Raw genomic sequence first — 18,900 nt, 5'->3', positions numbered from 1 at the left:
AAGAAAAGAAATAGTAGAGTGAGGAAGGGAGAGGAGAAATATAGGGAGGGCGGAAAGACAGCTATAAAGCAGGAAGGAAGGAAGGAAAAGAAGGGAGAGATATATGGACAGAAGGAAGGGAGGAAGGAGAGATATAAAGGGAGGGAGGAAGGATAAAAAGAAAAGCAGGAAAGAAAGAAGTAATCGAGGGATATATGGACAGAAGGAGGGAAGGGAAGGTATAGCTTTTCTGCTACCTGTATCCATGGCTAGATGTAGCAAGAGACCAATAAAGGAAAATACTTGTACCTTGGGGGTTGAAATGAGGGGTCCTTGGTGCTCTCTGAGCTTGGTTCTTTTCTTGCAAACGTTTCATGACCCTACTAGGGAACATCATCAGTGTTGGCATCATCACAACATCACTAGAAATGATGGATGTTACCTTGTTTGGCTCATGAAACGCCTGCAGGAAAACCACCCAGTTCAGAGAGCCCCAAGGATCTCTCCCCTCATTATGACAAAAGACGCAGGAAGCATTAACTATGTGATTATATCCATGGAATTTTCTTTTTTGCTCCGCCCATTTTTTTTCCAGTATTATTTTTAATAAATGAAAGGAGCCAAAGAACTGGTCAGCTGCCCAGCAAATCAGCAGCTGTTAGCATCATATTTATTTGCTATAAAGCTTTGAAGCAAAAAATATTTCACCAAAGAGAATGTCCTTGATCAAACGGGAAGCCGGGCTCGGTCCGTCATATCAACCATATTGCGAGTGCGCCCACCACATGCTCTCCAAAGTCCAGATGTTTCTCTGATTCTCGCCCCACCCCTCCAACCCAAAAATAGCCATATCAACTGTCTCCATGGCCTCTTTCATGGAGAAAATCGCCAGTAGTGGCCAAAATTGTCGAAACCTTTTGGGAAAAGTGTATTTTCTAAAACTAGCTAATAGCACCACATTTTTTTTAGTAGTACCATAAAATGATATATCAATGGAAAGACGATATAATGCAATAACTTTTACGAAGGATTTGCTATTAGAATAGCAGTTATAACAGGGGTGAAATCCAGGGGGTTCTGACAGATTCTGGAGAACCGATAGCGGAAATTTTGAGTAGTTCGGAGAACTGGCAAATACCACCTCTGGCTGGCCCCAGGAGTACGGAGGGAATGTGGATTTTGCAGTATCCTTCCCCTGGAATGAGGAGGGAATGGAGATTTTGCAGAATCCTTCCCCTGGAGTGGGGAGGGAATAGGGATTTTGCAGTATCCTTCCCCTGGAGTGGGGAGGGAATGGGGATTTTGCAGTATCCTTCCCCTGGAGTGGGGAGGGGATGGGGATTTTGCAGTATCCTTCCCCTGAAGTGGGGAGGGAATATGGATTTTGCAGTATCCTTCCCCTGGAGTGGGGAGGGAATGGGGATTTTGCATATCCTTCCTCTGGAGTGGGGATGGAATGGGAACTTTGCAGTATCCTTCCCCCAGGAGTGGGGAGGGAATGGGGATTTTGCAGTCTCCTTCCCCTGCTACGCCCACCAAGCCACACCCACCAAGCATGCCATGCCCACCAAGCTTCACCCACAGAACCTGTAGTAAAAAAAAATTGAATTTCGCCACTGAGGCTTCAGCAGGGCTGGAGGAAGGTAAAAACGCCCCATTGTTGCAAAAAATGGCAGGAAAAAGGCCTGTTTTTCACAAAAACAGGAGGATTTTTGCCTTTCCCCAGCCTTGCTAAAGCTTGCAGAGTTCTTCTGGGGGGGGGTGGGGGAAGGCAAAAATGCCTTCTGTTTTTGTGAAAAACGCACCATTTTTCGCAAAAATGGGACGCGGGGGTGGGGCTTTGGGAGGCCAATAATGTATCCGGTGTATAAGATGCACCAACATTTCCATGCTCTTTTAGGGGGGGGGAGGTGCATTTTATACTCCAAAAAATCTTGAAACCCCAAAAGAAAGTGGTGTTATTCGCCATCAAACTTCAAAAATACACTTTTCCCAAAAGGTTTCCACAATTTTTGGCCACCACAAAAGGAGGGGAAGAGTTTTCCAGCAAAAATCAAATGTTGGCATGAATGAAAAAAACAACAAACAAATCAGGGGTGAAATCCTCCCAGTTCAGCCCGATTCGGCTGAACCGCTAGGGACAATTTCCCCTGGTTCTGTGAACCGGTAGTAAAAAAAAAAAAAAAAAAAGAGGATCGCACAGCTCACATTGTCAGAAGCTTTTTCTCTCCGTTTTTTAAAGCGTTTTTTTCCCCTGCCTATCCGCTCCAACCGGCAGGGGAAAAATGCTTTAAAAAGTGAAAAAAAGTTTGCCACGCCCATCCAGTCACATGACTACCCCCAAGCTATGCCCACAGAACCAGTGGGCAAAAAAATTAGATTTCGCCACTGAAACAAACAGAACATTTTAAGGGTTGGGCATTTCCATTTGGTCTGTCCTAGCAATGCCGCCAGTTTAAAGAAAAAACCAGAAAGAGTAGAATGAAAACGATGTTTAAGGATGAAGAGCAAAGCTAGAAGAGAAACCATTCCAGGGGGGGGGGGGGAAGTTCGACACAGCCTCCCTGTTTTGGGGGGGAACTGAGCATCATTCGTATAGGGTGTCGACTTCATTCCTGCAGAAAAGCGAATGTTCTCCCGCATCGGGTCGAGTGGTGGGATTCAGCCGGTTCGCACCACTTTGGGAGAACCGGTTGTTAAGTTTCTGAGCAGTTTGGTGAACTGGTTGTTGGAAGAATCCCTTAGGGCAGAGAACCGGTTGTTAAATTATTTGAGTCCCACCACTGATCAGGTCCACGCGTTTTAGGAAAAGCTGTTCTCCCTTTCCCCCAACAACTTATAACCCGCGAGACCACGAACAGTCCGAGAGATCCCAAATGGCAAAAGTGGGTGGCCAAGATCAAACGCACGATTCTTCGTCTCCGTGAACGAGATTCCTCTCGCAAGGATAGTGCCGCCTTGATCCAGTTCAAAGTCCTTTCTTTCCAAGAGTTTCGTCAGCCGGCGTGGTCGGCGATGAGCGACTGTTCGAAAAGAACATCGAAGGATGCAATCTCTGCCGGCTGAAGATAAGGACTGGTTTCTTTGGATTAAACCCAGATTTCCTTGCAAGGAAGTTTGTTTGTTTCCCTCTGCCTTCTTTGAGAGTCCCATGGGGGGGGGGGGAAAGGTGGCACGCGGCGTCTCCCTTTGGCACACTGGGAAGCAGCGGAGAGGCGTGGGCAAGGCTTCATTTGCACACGTACCTCTCGACAGTCCGCTCACACTTCTTGCAGGTAACGTAGCAGCACCAGTGATACTTGCAGTGGCATCTCTCCACCACCTTGTCCATGTAAGGATTGTAGCCGCGGCCGCAGCACATCAAGTCACAACTGTCGCTTCCATTGGACGTTTTGTTACACTGCCTGGAAAAAGAGGAAACGACAGCCAGTCAGGGTTGACCAAGGCTTTGATAGTGCAACCTTACAGTCTTTGGGGCAGCAGTGAGGGGTTGACACAAAGAAGAGGGGGGTCAATCTATTCTCCCTTTCCCCTTCTCCTTTCTTTGCTTCTTCCCTTTTCCTTTCCCTTCCTCTTTTTCTTTCTCTTCCCCTTCTTTTTCTTCCTCTTTCTCCTTCCCTTCTTTCTTCCCTTTCCTCTTCCTTTCCTTTTACCTTTCCCTTTCTCCTTTCCTTTCCCATCTCCTTCCATCCCTTCTTCCTCTTCTACTTCTTTCTCCTTCCCTTTCCTCTTCCCTTCCTTTTTCTTCCTCTTCTTTTTCTTTCTCCTTCCCTTTCTTCCCTTCCTCCTTCCTTTCCCTTTCTCCTTCCCTTCTTCCCTTCCCTCTTCCCTTCCCTTCCTATTTTTTCCTCTTCCCCTTCTTTTTCTTTCTCCTTCCCTTTCCTCCCTTTCTCCTTCCCTTTCCCATCTCCTTCTCTCCTCTTCTACTTCTTTCTCCTTCCCTTCCCTCTTCCCTTCCCTTCCTATTTTTTCCTCTTCCCCTTCTTTTTCTTTCTCCTTCCCTTTCTTCCCTTCCTCCTTCCTTTCCCTTTCTCCTTCCCTTTCCCATCTCCTCCTCTCCTCTTCTACTTCTTTCTCCTTCCCTTCTTCCTTCCCTCTCCCCTTCCTATTTTTTTCATCTTCCCCTTCTTTCTCCTTCCCTTTCTTTCCTTCCTCCTTCCTTTCCCTTTCTCCTTCCCTTTCCCATCTCCTCCTCTCCTCTTCTACTTCTTTCTCCTTCCCTTCTTCCTTCCCTCTCCCCTTCCTATTTTTTTCATCTTCCCCTTCTTTCTCCTTCCCTTTCTTTCCTTCCTTCTTCCTTTCCCTTTCTCCTTCCCTTTCCCATCTCTTCCTCTTCTACTTCTTCTTTCTTCTTCCCTTCCCCCTTCCCTTCCTCCAAAACCCTTGCAGCTCTTTCCCAAAACGTACAGCCAAGGGGCTGCTTTGCACAAATCCAACCTTAACGGCCCAATCAAAGGCTGGCGAGGAAAATTGCGGGGGGGGGGGATGCTCTCACCGCAGACCCCTCCCCACCAAGAGGAGGAAAGGAATCCAGCAAGATTTATGGGAACAGCCCCCTCCCTCATCGCTCTGGGATTGATGAAGTGCTGAGACCTTATTCCTGGTCTTCCTCGTGTATTATTCCTGATGCCGCTGGGGCCCCCCATTTGTTATTCTAGATCTCAGCTCTCCAGGTTCAAGTCCCGTCTCTCTCCCCACCCCCAGACCCATCCCCTCCCTCTCTTGAGCCCCCTTCCTTTTTTTTTCAGAGCCAGCCTGGGAAGATGGGTAAATATTTAGAAGTCCCTGGAGGTGTGTTTTTTTTTAGAAACTCTGTGCCATCCTGAGTCAGCGCCCATAACTTGCGGCCTCCACGTTGTGTGTTTGTCCAGGGATGGGCCCAGAGAAGCGTTGTCTGCACATTGTGAGTGTCAGGATGGCCCACCCACCTGTCCAGACCCCTCCTCTATCACCACCTCCCAATTGGCAAAGACAAGAAGCAATGACAAAATCACAGAATCATGGAGCTGGAAGGGACCTTGGAGGTCTTCTAGTCCAGTGGTCTAGAAGAAACGTTCGGTGGTCCACGTAAAAATAATTTGCAAGTTTTATATTGCACTAAATCAGGGCTCTTCAAACTACGCCCCCTGGGACGGATATGTGCAATAAATGTTTGTGTTGCTGCAGAGAGTCTCCCCTTTTGGGGTCTTTTTGTGGGGGTTGGACGGGGGCAGAAATTACAACTTGGGGTCTGCTTTAGCCTCCTGGTGGGGGGCTTTGGGCGAAGGCTGGAGGGAAGAGCCGGTGGTGGCAAAGACCCGGAGGGCCTCGTTCCAGTGGGACTGCATCATGGCCTGGAACTGGCTGACCATCTCAGCCCGTTGAGCCTCCAGGTGCCGGCACCTGGCCTTGCACTCCCGCAGGTCTTCCCTCTGCTTGGAAAGCCTATGCTCCTAGTCCTCAGTGAGGTGCTTCTGCTGAGCCTCCTTCTCGCTCAGATCCAATTTGAACTGAGCTGTTTTGCCAACTCTTTCTCCTGGTGGCTGCTTAGCTCCAGCAACTGCTTCCTCTTGGGGCCCTAAGGAGCCCGGGCGGAGAGGCAAGGAGTGGCTGGGAGGGGAGGGGTGAGTAGAGGCTGGCGTGACATTGAGTTGGCCATGCCCACCCAATCACATGACCACCTAGCCACGCCCACCCAGCTGGTCATTAGGCAGATCATATTAGCAGTCGGCGGGATTTAAAATTATGAATTTAGTGGTCCCCCAAGGTCCAAAAAGTTGGGGATCCCTGGTTCTAGTCCAATCCCTTTTGCGACTCTCCAACACGTAAAATCAATGGGGAAGCCGGATTCACTTAACAGCCGTGTTCCTATCTTCACCTCTGCAGGGATTCCCTTAACAACGGCAGCAGGAAAAGTCCTAAAGTGGGACAAAAAGTCCCTTAACAGGGTGTTTCTCGCGTAGCCGCAGAAATTTTGGGCTCAGTTATCTTCATAAGTTGACGCCCCCCTGTATTTGTGAGGCATGTTCGTACAACAAAAAGAGAATCGAAAGAAAAAATTTAAAAACAGGGCGAGAAAAGGAAAAAAACGAAAGTTAAGAAATGTATAAGTGACTTTGGGCCTCCTTTTCAACACGTTTTGATTTCAGCTCCTTCCCTAAATATTTTGCCAGTCCCTTCAGCCCATCAATTAATCTCCATCTTTCTTTATCTTCAAGCTATAAGTCATGAATTTATTTTTTACTTCTTTCAGCAAAATGTCCAGTCTTTAAAAAAAAAACACCTACCCTATAAATGTTATTTGTTCTCTGACAGATCAGTTCTGCCATTTCTGCAAATTTTTTGATGTGTCCACAATTAATTTTTCTCTCCCTCTCGAATTAATTATACGGCTATCTGCAAAGGTCCGGATCCCCAAGCGAATTCAGAAGGAAATCAGAGAAATTCGGCTCAATTGCGCCACAGATGGACTTTTACACAATTCACTGTTGCTTCTGCAGCAGCATCACAACAAGGACGATGCTTTGAAAACATTTGGATTCCAACCAAAGCTCGAGCAAGTTTGAAATTTCTCCCGCCAGCAACAAAGGACTTCAAAATTGAACAGATTCTTTGTTTTGGAGTCAATATAAGAAACTGAGAAAAGGGAGGGAGGGATGAAGGAAGGGAGGAGAGAGGGAGGGGAGGGGAAGGAAGAAAGGAAGGAAGCAGAGAAGGGGAAGGGAAGAGGGGCGGAGAAGGAAGGAAGGGAAGAGGGAAAGAAGGGAAGAGGAAGGGAAGGGAAGATGAAGGGAGAAGAAAGGAAGATAGATAAAGAGCAGAGAGAAAAGAGAGAGGAGAGAAAGAAAACACAGAAAGAACAGATAGGGAGGGAGAGAGAGGCGAGTGAAAGAACAGAGAGAGGCAGAGAGACAATCCTTTGCTGGAAGACATCCAAGGAAGAAAAATTCACCTCCTCTTTGGTTAATTAGCTCTTATCACTTGTTTATATCTCATTTAAAGATTAAGACCCCCGAAGAAGCCTCAGTGGGGCTGGACTGGATAGAATCCATCCACCCAACCTATATCTCCCTTGGCCTTCTGGGGGATATCAAACCAGCCATGGGAACAGAAAGATAAGATTCCTTATCTCGGTAAATAAGCAGAAATTGTGGGGCCCTCTTTTCCAAAAGAATGTATTGTTTTGAAGCTTTTGTTTTATTTTATTTTACCTTATTTTACTTTATTTTATTATTTTACTTTACTTTTCTTTATTTTATTTTTATTTATTTGACTTTTTGTTATTTTATTTTATTATTGTTTTTTTATTTTTATTTTTTTTATTTTTTATTTTATCAATTTCATATATTCATTCACAATTATATGATCTCATAACTGTTATTAATAATATGTATTTATAACAATTTTTCCCTACAGTTGACAATATACTTGAAGATTGCTTTCTTAACATCCCATAGATCCATCTTATCTTACAACGGTCCTACTTCTTCTTCCCTCCCTCTCTCTTTCCTTCCCTCATTTCTTCTCTCCTACTCCCCTTCCTTCCCTCCTTCCTTCCCTCCCTCCTTCCCTTTCCCTCCTTCCCTTTCCCTCCTTCTCTCCTTCCCTCCCTCCTTCCCTCCTTCCTTTCCTTCCCTCCTTTCTTTTCTCCTTCTCTCCTTCCTTTCCCCCTTCCTTTCCTCCTTCCTTCCCCCCTTCCTTCTCTCCTACATTCTCTCCTTCCCTCCTTCCTTCCCTCCTTTCTTCTCTCCTTCTCTCCTTCCTTCTTCTCTCCTTCTCTCCTTCCTTCTCTCCTTCCTTCCCTCCTTGCTTTCCTCCCTCCTTCCCTCCCTCCTTCCTACCTTTTATTTTATTTTATTCTATATTTTATTATATTATTTATTATTTGAAGCTTTTATAGTTTATCTTATTTTATTCAACGGCAAATATGTAGCTATAGAATAGACAGTACAGTTGGCAGAGCAAGGGAAATAAATGATTTTTTTTATTAAGAGAAAAGAATGGTGGGCTAGATGGCTGGGTGGGAGTCTCTAAAATGGAAATAAAATGAATTTTCTCCTGGGGTGAACCCACTCTGATGATTGACACTCATACATTTAAATTTCACCACCCAATTCTGGCCAGGTTTTATTATTTCTTCCCCATGTAGTTTTTTTTTTTAGGCCTTCTATATTTCCAGAAGCTTAGAACCAAAATGCAGGTGAAAAATAAACTACAGGTGATGCTTAACGCACAACTGTAATAATGAACCCAGAATCACCTCAATCGTCCTTCTAAGAACATAGAATAAAGGCAAAAGTAAAGGTTGCCTTCGCACATATGTGCTAGTCGTTCCCAACTCTAGGGGGCGGTGCTCATCTTCGTTTCAAAGCCAAAGAACCAGCGTTGTCCGAAGACGTCTCCGTGGTCATATGGCCGGCATGACTCAATGCCAAAGGCGCACGGAACGCTGTTCCCTTCCCACCAAAGGTGGTCCCAGTTTTTCTACTTGCATTTTTACCTGCTTTCGAACTGCTAGGTTGGCAGAAGCTGGGACAAGACACGGGAGCTCACTCCGTTACGCGGCACTAGGGATTCGAACCGCCAAACTGCCGACCTTTCTGATCGACAAGCTCAGCATCTTGGTTCCACCACAAATCCGCGAAGCCCTTATCCGCGGAGACATAAGCGTGAAGACTAATTCGCGCCGTTTGAAGCGCTAAGGAAAAATGCGACCCTACCGCGATGACATAATTGCGGAGGGCAAATCCGCGCATTCCCAAGCACTCAGTACCCTAAACCTAACCCTAAACCTAACCCTAAAACAAACCCCTAAACCTAATCCTAACCCTTACCTTAATTGAAATCGGCTTTCTGCCACGGCGCCGTTTTAAAGCGCCCTTCTGTTGCCGTGCTGTTGTCACGGAGGTGACGACGCGCGGTGATGACGTCGCGGCTTTAGCGACGCGCTTATGTCTCCGCGGATAAGGGCTTTGCGGTTTTGTCGTGCCACGGCATTTTTACCTGCTTTCAAACTACTAGGTTGGCAGAAGCTGGGACAAGACACGGGAGCTCACTCCGTTACACGGCGCTAGGGATTCGAACCTCCAAACTGCCGACCTTTCTGATCGACAAGTTCAGCATCTTAGCCACTGAGCCACCGCGTCCCTTTAAGAACCTAGAATAGAATGTAGAACAACAGAGTGGGAAGGAACCTTGGAATGTCTTCAAAAGGAAAAAGAAGAAAGTCCAGTTGCCTCCTGAAAAAAGCCCCTTTGGGACAACTGTGATCTGCATGACTGAGAATCTCTACAGAGTTTTAACTATACAATTTGGGGTGAAGACCCTTGGAATGGGGTGGAATGGATTTCCAGAGGGAAAATTGCAGATTACAGGAACCATTTGCACCATTCAGGTGACCCTCCTGAGGACACAGATAAATCCTCCAAGTGGCCTCAAGGACCCTCTCAAAGGAGGCAAAGGACCAGCTGCCTGCAAGGAGTATCAATCCTTCCCTTCCCCCACCATCCAGTCGGAGCTGAAGAAGCTTCCTAGATGAGAAGCGAAATGTCTTCAAAAGAAAAAACAACAACAAGGAAGTCCAGTTGCCTCCTGAAAAAGCGCCTTTGGGACAAGGGATGTTGGAGGTCATCTAGTCCAACCCCCATGTTGAAGCAGGAGACCCTGCTTGACAAATGGTTGTCCGGTCTCTTCTTGAAAACCTCCAGCGATGCAGCGCCCACAACGTCTGGTGGCAAGTCGTTCCACTGGTTAATTGCCCTCGTTGTCCGGAAATTTCTCTTAGGTTGCTTCTCTCCTTGATTGGTTTCCATCCATCCTTCTCGTCCTGCCTTTTGGTGCTCGACAAGAAACACACACTTCTCGGTGCTTAAGGAGGTTGCAACCTTTATCTTTCTTTCTCCCGTTTGTTTTTCTAAAAAAAATTTCTCCAATCTCCTTTCCTCTCAATTCCTCTTTTTAGATCGTTTTGCAAAGTTTAGTCTGGAAAAACAGCTCCCCATCCTGCTGCATATCGAACTAAGTGGATTAAACAGAGATCTTGCTTTCCAACATCGATCCATCCACAGCCTGCTTGAGAGACCGCCTGCTGCCAATTACCTCCCACAGACCCATTAGATCTCACAGGGTTGGCCTCCTCCGGGTGCCATCTACCAGCCAATGCCACCTGGCTATTACCCGGGGGAGGGCCTTCTCTGTGGCAGCTCCAGCCCTCTGGAACGAACTCCCCGCAGGGATCCGGACCCTCACCTCTCTCCAGGCCTTCCGAAAAGCCGTCAAAACCTGGCTTTATGTAGTTATATCATATATCATAACATTTTCCCCATATTAATTAATATTTAACTGTATATATTTTAAATGTTATGATATATGATATAACTACATAAAGAAGGGAGAATGATAATAAACTATACTGCATGGAAGATGGACTTTTTGGTATTAAATATTATGGATGCTCAGCTAAAATAGGATATGAGGATTTGATGTTAATAGAGGATTTTACAAATAAGTAAATGAAATGTCAGCATGTGGTTATGGACTAAATCTTTGGCATAGTTAAGGTTGAAGGATGTTTGAATAACTGTAGTTAACTAAAAGTGGAAGTATAATGATGTCAATATGGTAAACATTTGAGTTAAGATATTTGAATTAATATGAATTAAAGGAAGAGATGCACCAAAACATGTTGTAACCAGCTGATATATTTTTTTATATATATAATATATACCTGTGTTGTTTTTTCTTTTTTTATTTTTTGTTTTTTCTTCCCTGCCTTGTCCTTTGTTCTTTTTGTCTTTTATGTTTTCTTTTTTTGTTGTTGTTGGTTTTTTAAAAAAATTTCTTTTCCCACTGGTGTGGGCATGTATTGTTTAAGAGTATTATTATTATTAATATTTTAAAATAATAATTACAGTCAAATGAAAATGGATATATGACGATGGTGATATGTATGAATATCTGAGTTAAAACACTTGAGTTAACATGAGTTATGTTTGTTGACTGTAGAGGAGATGTACGAAAGTTTATTTGTGACCGACTGATACACTTTCTATAGCATGTAAAGAAGGATGTTGTACTTGTTTTAAATTAAAAATTAAAAAAAAATTAATAAAAAAAAAAAACTGGCTTTGCCGGCAGGCCTGGGGTTGACGAGTTCCCCTCCCCTCTCGACTTGTGTGGTTGTGTGATTCTTGCCTATTTTAATTACTTGTATTCTGTTCTATGTTCCCCTTTTCCCCTTTTGAGTTGTTTGCCGCCCTGAGTCCCTCCCGGAGAAGGGCGGCATACAAATAATAAAATTCAAATTCAAATGCTTGTTCCCTTTTAAACCTCATTCCCATCCCCATGAATGGAATTCCCATTCCCAAACACCCCATAAATATTGTTTGTTCTCTGACAGTTCAGCTTTGCCATTTCTGCAAAATTTGGAAGATTTTTGACGAAGTCCATTTGGAAACTGGATACACTACAAACCACCACGCTACTCACTTAACAACGGCAGGGATTCGCCTAAGAGTTTGCGGCGAGAAAGGTCGCAAAACCGGGCAGAGCTCACTTAAAAACTGTCTCGCTTTGGCAAAAGAACATTTGGGTTCAATTGTGGTCATATATCGAGGCCTACCTACGTAAAATAAGGAAAAGGAAGGGGAAACAGAGCTCAATCTTTCCTTCCCTTATCGCTGCCTTTATCACTGATTTATCACGATTCCCATCTGCTTTTTTTTTTACCTCTAAATGTCTCCGCAATCTTTTGAAATGCCCCAACTCACTTGGAAGCTTCCCTCACCTAACCTGTACATACATCCCCACATTCTCATGCCCCGCTTTTGATCTCAGGGCACCGGGGAATGCTTCAACAGTCGTTAAGTGTGAAAAACGGTTGTCCGTCGCTTTTTTTCAGGGCTGTTGTATCTTTGAACGAACGGCTGTAAGTCGAGGCAATCTCTACGCGATGCATAAGGATGAGACAAGAGGGTTCAGGCAGCCTTCCCTCCGGCGAGCAATTTTAAGAGCAAAATGCGGAGGGGAATAAAACCTGGGATACTTTGACAGGTGTGATTAATCGATTCAGGCAAACTCTCGTGTTCTGCATTTATGTCTGTATTCCAGCCGTAAACCCATCAACTGCCCCACTGACATATCGAAGTGAATGGAGCAGATGGAAGGAGGAAGGCAAAGCGGGGGGGGGCTGGAGAGGGAGGAGAGGGTGCATGTTTTGGCAGCGTCGTAGCTCGGACACCCCGACTTGAGGTGCTCCCCCAGGCCCTGTTCGCAGGCAGCTTCAAAAGGGGGGAAGCCCTTTCTTCAGCTGCCAGGCAGAAGGGAGAGTCAATGAGAGGCAGAGAGGGAGAGAGAGAGGCGGGAAGGAGGGAGATATAGAGAGGGAGGGAGGAGACAGAAGGTTGAATGGAAGAGAGGAATGGAGGGAGAAAGGGAGGAGGCAAGGATGGATGGAAGGGAGAAAGAGGGGGGAAGGAAGGAGGGAGATGGGAGGAAAGAGAAATGGAAAGGAGGGAGAGAGGAGAAATAAAGATGGATGGGAGGGAGGGAGGACACAGAAGGGTAAATGGAAGAGGAAGAGAGGAAGGGAAGAGAGGGAGGGAGAAGGAAGCAAATGGAAATCAGGGAGGGAGGATACATAAGAATGGATGAAAGGGAGAGAGAGAGGGCGAGGCAGGAAGGAGGGAGGTATAGAGAGGGAGGGAGGAGACAGGAGGGTGAATGGAAGAGAGGAATGGAGGGAGAAAGGGGGAGGAAGGGAAGGAGGGTGGGAGATGGGAGGAAAGGGAAATGGAAAGGAGGGAGAGAGGAGACATAAGGATGGATGGGAGAGAGGACACAGAAGGATAAATGGAAGAGGAAGAGAGGAAGGGAAGGAGGGAGGGAGGGAGAAGGAAGCAAATGGAAATGAGGGAGGGAGGATACATAAGGATGGATGAAAGGGAGAGAGAGAGGAAGGAAGGGAAGGAGGGAGGGAGGGAGGAAAGGGAATGGAGGAAGAGCGGGAGGAGACATAAGGATAGATGGGAGGGAGGGAGGACACAGAAGGGTAAATGGAAAAGGAAGAGGGGAAGGAGGGAGGGAGAAGGAAGGAAATGAAAATGAGGGAGGGAGGATACATAAGGATGGATGGAAGTGAGAGAGGGAGGAAGGGAGGGAGAAGGAAGGAAGGAAGGAAGGAAGGAAGGAAGGAAGGAGGGAGGGAAAATGGGAATGAGGAAGGAAAAAAGAAGATGGGAATGGAAAGAGAGGGAAGGAAGGAAGGCTAAAAACCAGGAGACATTGAATTCTAGGCTTGCCTTAAGCATGAAAGCCAGGTAGGTGACTTTGGGCCAATCACCAGGAGACGGTGAGTTCTAGTCCCACCATAGGCACGAAAGCTGGTTTGGCAACCTTGATCTCCCTCTCAGCCGAATCCTCCACATACCATTGTTATTTGGGGGGGGGGTGTCAGAGAGGGGAGGAATATTGTTTGGTTTTGCCGCCTTGAGTCATTTATAAAAATAATAAAGGCAGGATACCAATAAGTAAATAAATAAATAAAAATAGGAAATAAGGGAAGGAAAGGAGGGAGGGGAAGGGAGAACAAGGCAATGTGAAACAGAAGGAAAGGGAAAACACCTCAGAAGAAAGTTTGGAATTACTTTACGATTCTTTCAGCCAAATTATTAACGGCCTATTAACGGCCAAATCCACATTTTAGTAAAAGCGGACATTTTCATAGCTCAAAATATTGGAGGTGCCTGAGGGATTGATTTGAGCCAGTTGGAAAACATCCACATTCACGTTGTGTTTTTATATACATCTGGGGAAGTGTGAACATATATATATATTGCACACCCTCACACTTTTTCTCTTCCTTCGCCAAATAACTTCGTTTAAAGTATGAGCAAGCCCTACTCATGCTTTAAACGAAGTTATTTGGCCAGAGGTAAAAAAAAAAAATGGGTTTGTCGAGTCAGATATTCTGGTCTGCTTTCAAATCCAGCCTGACTCGACATCACTTTGTGGACATGTAATATAATCCATTCTCAATAATAATTTCTGGACTCCTGAAGTCCCACTTGTAATCAATGAGATATGTAATCAAAGACCACACATAAAAACGTATGTAGAACTAGCTGGATACCCGTGCTTCGCTGCGAAACTATGCAATCGGGCTTGGTTAATGTAAGGCAACTGGCAGTTGGAACAGAGTTCTTTTCAGGTGGGGAGGGGGAGTGGAATGTCTAAACTCCCAGCTCGCAGGCTGGGTGAGTCATGCGCTGGCCACGTCCACTCCTGGTTTAGCGAAGGAGTAGCATCGGGGTGTGTTAATATAAGTCAACTGGCAGTTGGAACAGAGTTCTTTTCAGGTGGGGAGGGGGAGTAGAACTCCTTAGCATCAGAGCATGTTAATTATTGTATAAGAAATTACTTACACCCATTTGTTTAGTGACTGAAGTTACAACAGCACTGAAAAAAAGTGATTTATGACCATTTTTCACACTTGCTGTACTACCATTGCAGCATCCCTGTGGTCACATGGTCAAAATTCAAACACTTGGCAATTGACTCATATTTATGACAGTTGCAGTGCCCTGGTGGGTCACCTGATCCCCTTTTGCGACCTATTAAGGGGGAAGCCGGATTCATTCAACAGCCATGTAACTGACTTAACAACCGCCGTGATTCACGTAACAACGGTGGAGAGAATGGTCGTAACTCGGGGCAAAACTCACTTCACAACCGTCTCACTGAGCAACAGAAATTTGGGAGCTCAACTGTGGCCGTAACTCGAGGATTACCTGTACTGGATTTACATAAGAGGCTTGGCTAACATTTCTTGGCCTGGCCTACCTCGAAGGGCTGGTAAGAGACTTTCAGGGTGTGACCTCCAGCTGTGCCAACACATCAGCCTAACTGAGGGAGGTTGAGATCCAAGCTGACAACTCTGCAAAGCCGCATTCCCCAGAAGGAAACTTCACCCGGAGACCATAAATTCAAAACAAATAAACCTGCATTGGAAGATCTCAGATAGTCTGAATCCAGAGTGCGCCCCAGAGGTAAATGATTCTCCTAGACCCCTTCCAGGCCAGCTGGATCCCTGCCTATTTACCGTGGGGCTGCTCCAATTCGAAGACTTTTGTTTGGCCAAAGACAAGGAGCGTCTGTCTAAAACACAAAATCTTCCAGGCGAAAAGCAAAATATTAAAGACCAACTAACTTGCGGGATGGCTGGAGAACCATACATTAGGACATCATTCGAGCTAAGCATCGGCCTTGGGCAGCTGCCCTCCAGATGTTTAGAGGTGATCAGAGTTGGAAGGGACCTTGTAGGTCATCGAGTCCAACCCCCTCACCCCACCCAAGCAGGGGATCCTACGCCATTTCTAACAAACGATAGTCCAGTCTCTTCTGGAAAGCCTCCAGGGATGAAGCTCCCACAACTTCTGAAGGCAACTTCTGTTCCATCGGTTGCATGTTCTCACTGTCAGGACATTCCTCCTTATTATAATTTTGATAATGTAACCGCAGGGATGCTGCAATGGTAGTACAGCAAGTGTGAAAAATGGTCATAAATCACTTTTTTTCAGTGCTGTTGTAACTTCAGTCACTAAACAAATGGGTGTAAGTAATTTCTTATACAATAATTAACATGCTCTGATGCTAAGGAGTTCTACTCCCCCTCCCCACCCGAAAAGAACTCTGTTCTTGATCAGTTTCCATCTATTTTTCTTTGTCTGGCCTTCGGGTGCTTTGGAGAATAGCTTGACCCCCTCCTCTCTGTGGCATTGTATATTTCTTATACAATAATTAACATGCTCTGATGCTAAGAAGTTCTACTCCCCCTCCCCACCCGAAAAGAACTCTGTTCTTGATCAGTTTCCATCTATTTTTCTTTGTCTGGCCTTCGGGTGCTTTGGAGAATAGCTTGACCCCCTCCTCTCTGTGGCATTGTATATTTCTTATACAATAATTAACATGCTCTGATGCTAAGGAGTTCTACTCCCCCTCCCCACCCGAAAAGAACTCTGTTCTTGATCAGTTTCCATCTATTTTTCTTTGTCTGGCCTTCGGGTGGTTTGGAAAATAGCTTGACCCCCTCCTCTCTGTGGCAGCCCCCCCCCCAAACACTGGAAGACTTCTCCCATGTCTCCCCTGGTCTTCACTAGACTAACCATGCCCACTTCCTGCAACCGTTCATCGTAAACTGTTACCTATCCTAACCCTAACTCCCAAAGGGGTCCAAAATTCAGAATAGAACAGAATAGAATTAAAGAGTTGGAAGGGACCTTGGAGGTCTTCTAGTCCAACACCTTGCTGAAGCAGGAAATCCTACACCACTTCAGATAAATGGTTGTCCAATCTCCTCTTAAAGACTTCCAGTGTTGGAGCTTTCACAACTTCTGGAGGCAAGTTGTTCCACTGGTTTATTGTTCTAACTGTCAGGAAATTCCTCCTCAGTTCTAAGTTGCTTCTCTCCTTCATTAGTTTCCACCCACTGCTTCTTGTTCTACTCTCAGTTGCCTTGGAGAATAGTTTGACTCCCTCTTCTTTGTGGCAACCCCTGAGATATTGGAAGACTGCTATCATGTCTCCCCTAGTTCTTCTTTTCATCAAACTAGACCTACCCAGTTCCCGCAACCGTTCTTCATATGTTTTAGTCTCCAGTCCCCTAATCCTCTTCTCTGCACTCTTTCTAGAGTCTCCACATCTTTTCTACATCGTGGCAACCAAAACTGAATGCCGTATTCCAAGTGTGGCCTTACCAAGGCCTTATAAAGTGGAATTAACCCTTCCACGTGATCTTGATTCTCTCCCTCTGTTGATGCAGCCTAGAATAAGAAGCTCAGCTGTGACCAGGGGGGCATTTGCCCAGGTTCGCCTGGTGCACCAGTTGCGTCCCTACCTGAACCGGGAGGCCCTCACAACAATCACTCGTGCCCTTGTGACCTCTAGGCTGGAGTACTGCAATGTGCTCTACATGGGGCTGCCCTTGAAGAGTATTCGGCGACTTCAGCTGGTCCAGAATGCAGCCGCGCGAGCGATCGTGGGTGCACCTCGTTTCACCCACGTAACACCTATCCTCCGCGAGCTGCACTGGCTGCCTGTTGATCTCCGAGTGCGGTTCAAGGTGCTTGTTGTTACCTACAAAGCCCTTCATGGTATTGGATCTGGATACTTGAGAGACCGCCTACTGCCAATTACCTCCACTAGGCCAATAAGATCCCATAGATTAGGCCTCCTCCAAATTCCATCAGCCGGTCAATGTCGACTGGCAACTACCCGGAGGAGAGCCTTCTCGGTGGTCGCTCCGACCCTATGGAACGAACTCCCCGTGGAGATTCGTATCCTCACCACCCTCCAGACCTTCCGCATAGCCCTTAAAACCTGGCTGTCCCGACAAGCCTGGCGCCAAGATTTCAACCCCACCCGAATAGTATGACTGTTGCGTTTTTTAACGATGTACTGTTTTATGTGTGTATTTTTTGTCTTGTACTCCCCTCCCCCTTGGATTGTGAGCCGCCCTGAGTCCCCCCAGGGAAAAGGGCGGCATATAAATAAAGTAATCCTAATCCTAATCCTAATCCTCTTATCCATGCCCACACCTGGACACTCCTTACCTGTCCTGCGTCCCGTAGGAGCCCACTTTCTCGTTCTTCATGCAGAAATCAGGGGAACTCTGCAAGTAAACCAGCTCAGATTCCTTCACGGGACGGATATCAAGTTCCTTGGGCACTAGATGTTTGCGAGTGCCCATGGGCCGATGGACAACCTTGGTGGCCGAAAGGTATCTGTTTTTTAAATCCAGGGCGATGTCCTTCAAGTCCTGAAGGCCCTTCCAACAAGTCTTGATGGAACAGGAACCAGATACTCCGTGACACTTGCATTTCATCTCCAAGGAAGCCTTCAGGGACTGTGGGGAAAAAACACAAGAACGTTGAAGGAACCATCCAATCTTTATGCCCCAACAACATCTAACATGCTTGGTGACACGCCTGGCAGGGAACCCTGTATGGTACACGACTTTCTGTCCTCAGAATGGGAGATCATAGACTCCTAGGGCTGGAAGGGACCCGGGAGGTCTTCTAGTCCAACCCCCTGCTCAAGGCATAGACCACAGAGCCTTAGGCCAACCCAGTCAATCAGTGGAACAACGTTGCCTCCAGAAGTTGTGAATGCACCAACACTGAAAGTCTTTAAGAAGAAATTGGACAACCCTTTGTCTGAAGTGGTGTAGGGTTTCCTGCCTGAGCAGGGGGTTGGACTAGAAGACCTCCAAGGTCCCTTCCAACTCTGTTATTCTCTTCTGTTATTCAGTGGTGGAGCACCCACAACTTCTGGAGGCAAGTCGTTCCACTGATTAATTGTCCTGGCTGTCGTGAAATTTCTCCTTAGTTCTACACTGGAACTCTCCTTGATCAGTTTCCATCCATTATTCCTTGTCTTCTGGACCTTTGGAGAATAGGTTGACCCCCCTCCTCTTCTTGGTGCCAGCCCCTCAAATATTGGAAGACTGCTATCATGTCCCCCTAGTCCTTCCCGACAAAGGGCTATTCAAGTTCTTGAAGACCTCCAGTGATGGTGCACTTGAGCTAAGCCACTGACCAACTATTCTCACTGTTAAGAAATTTCTCCATACTTCTGGGCTGTTTCTCTCCTTGATGAGTTTCCACCCGTTGCTTCTTGTCCTGCCCTCAAGTGCCTTGGAGAATAGGTTGACCCCGTCTTCTTTGGGGGCAGCCCCTCAAATATTGGAAGACCGTTATCATGTCCCACTCATCCTTCTCTTCAAAGGCTGGACGTATCTCCTGTAGCTCCCTCAGATATTTGCCACATTATCCTCCAGAATCTTTATTATCTTTGTTGCTCTTCTCTACATACTTTGTAAGATCTCAGGGTTAGGTCCAAAAGTCACAAGGGTGGGCTTGGTGGGATCTGATCTGGCTTGGTGGGAGC

At 46.2% G+C, this 18,900-nt stretch overlaps 1 protein-coding gene across 1 annotated transcript in view; it reads right to left on the bottom strand.

Moving 5' to 3' along the window:
• Positions 1–2,285: 2,285 nt before the first annotated feature.
• Positions 2,286–18,900, bottom strand: part of WNT11 (Wnt family member 11) — a 50,473-nt gene continuing 33,858 nt past the window's right edge. The window contains exons 5-6 of the mRNA XM_087722065.1: positions 17,565–17,857; positions 2,286–3,383 (exon numbers count right to left, since the gene is read on the bottom strand). Coding sequence (XP_087578191.1) covers positions 3,209–3,383; positions 17,565–17,857 — 468 coding nt within the window. The 3' untranslated portion in view covers positions 2,286–3,208. The remainder of the gene's footprint in view (positions 3,384–17,564; positions 17,858–18,900) is intronic.

This window comes from Thamnophis sirtalis, unplaced genomic scaffold (assembly GCF_051295495.1).
Source record: "Thamnophis sirtalis isolate CommonGarterSnake01/CBP01778 unplaced genomic scaffold, rThaSir2_p1.2 scaffold_8, whole genome shotgun sequence".
NCBI classification, from domain to species: Eukaryota; Metazoa; Chordata; class Lepidosauria; order Squamata; family Natricidae; genus Thamnophis; species Thamnophis sirtalis.
The sequence above is the reverse complement of the archived record's forward strand: the minus strand, read 5'-3'. Positions and strand labels throughout refer to the sequence as shown.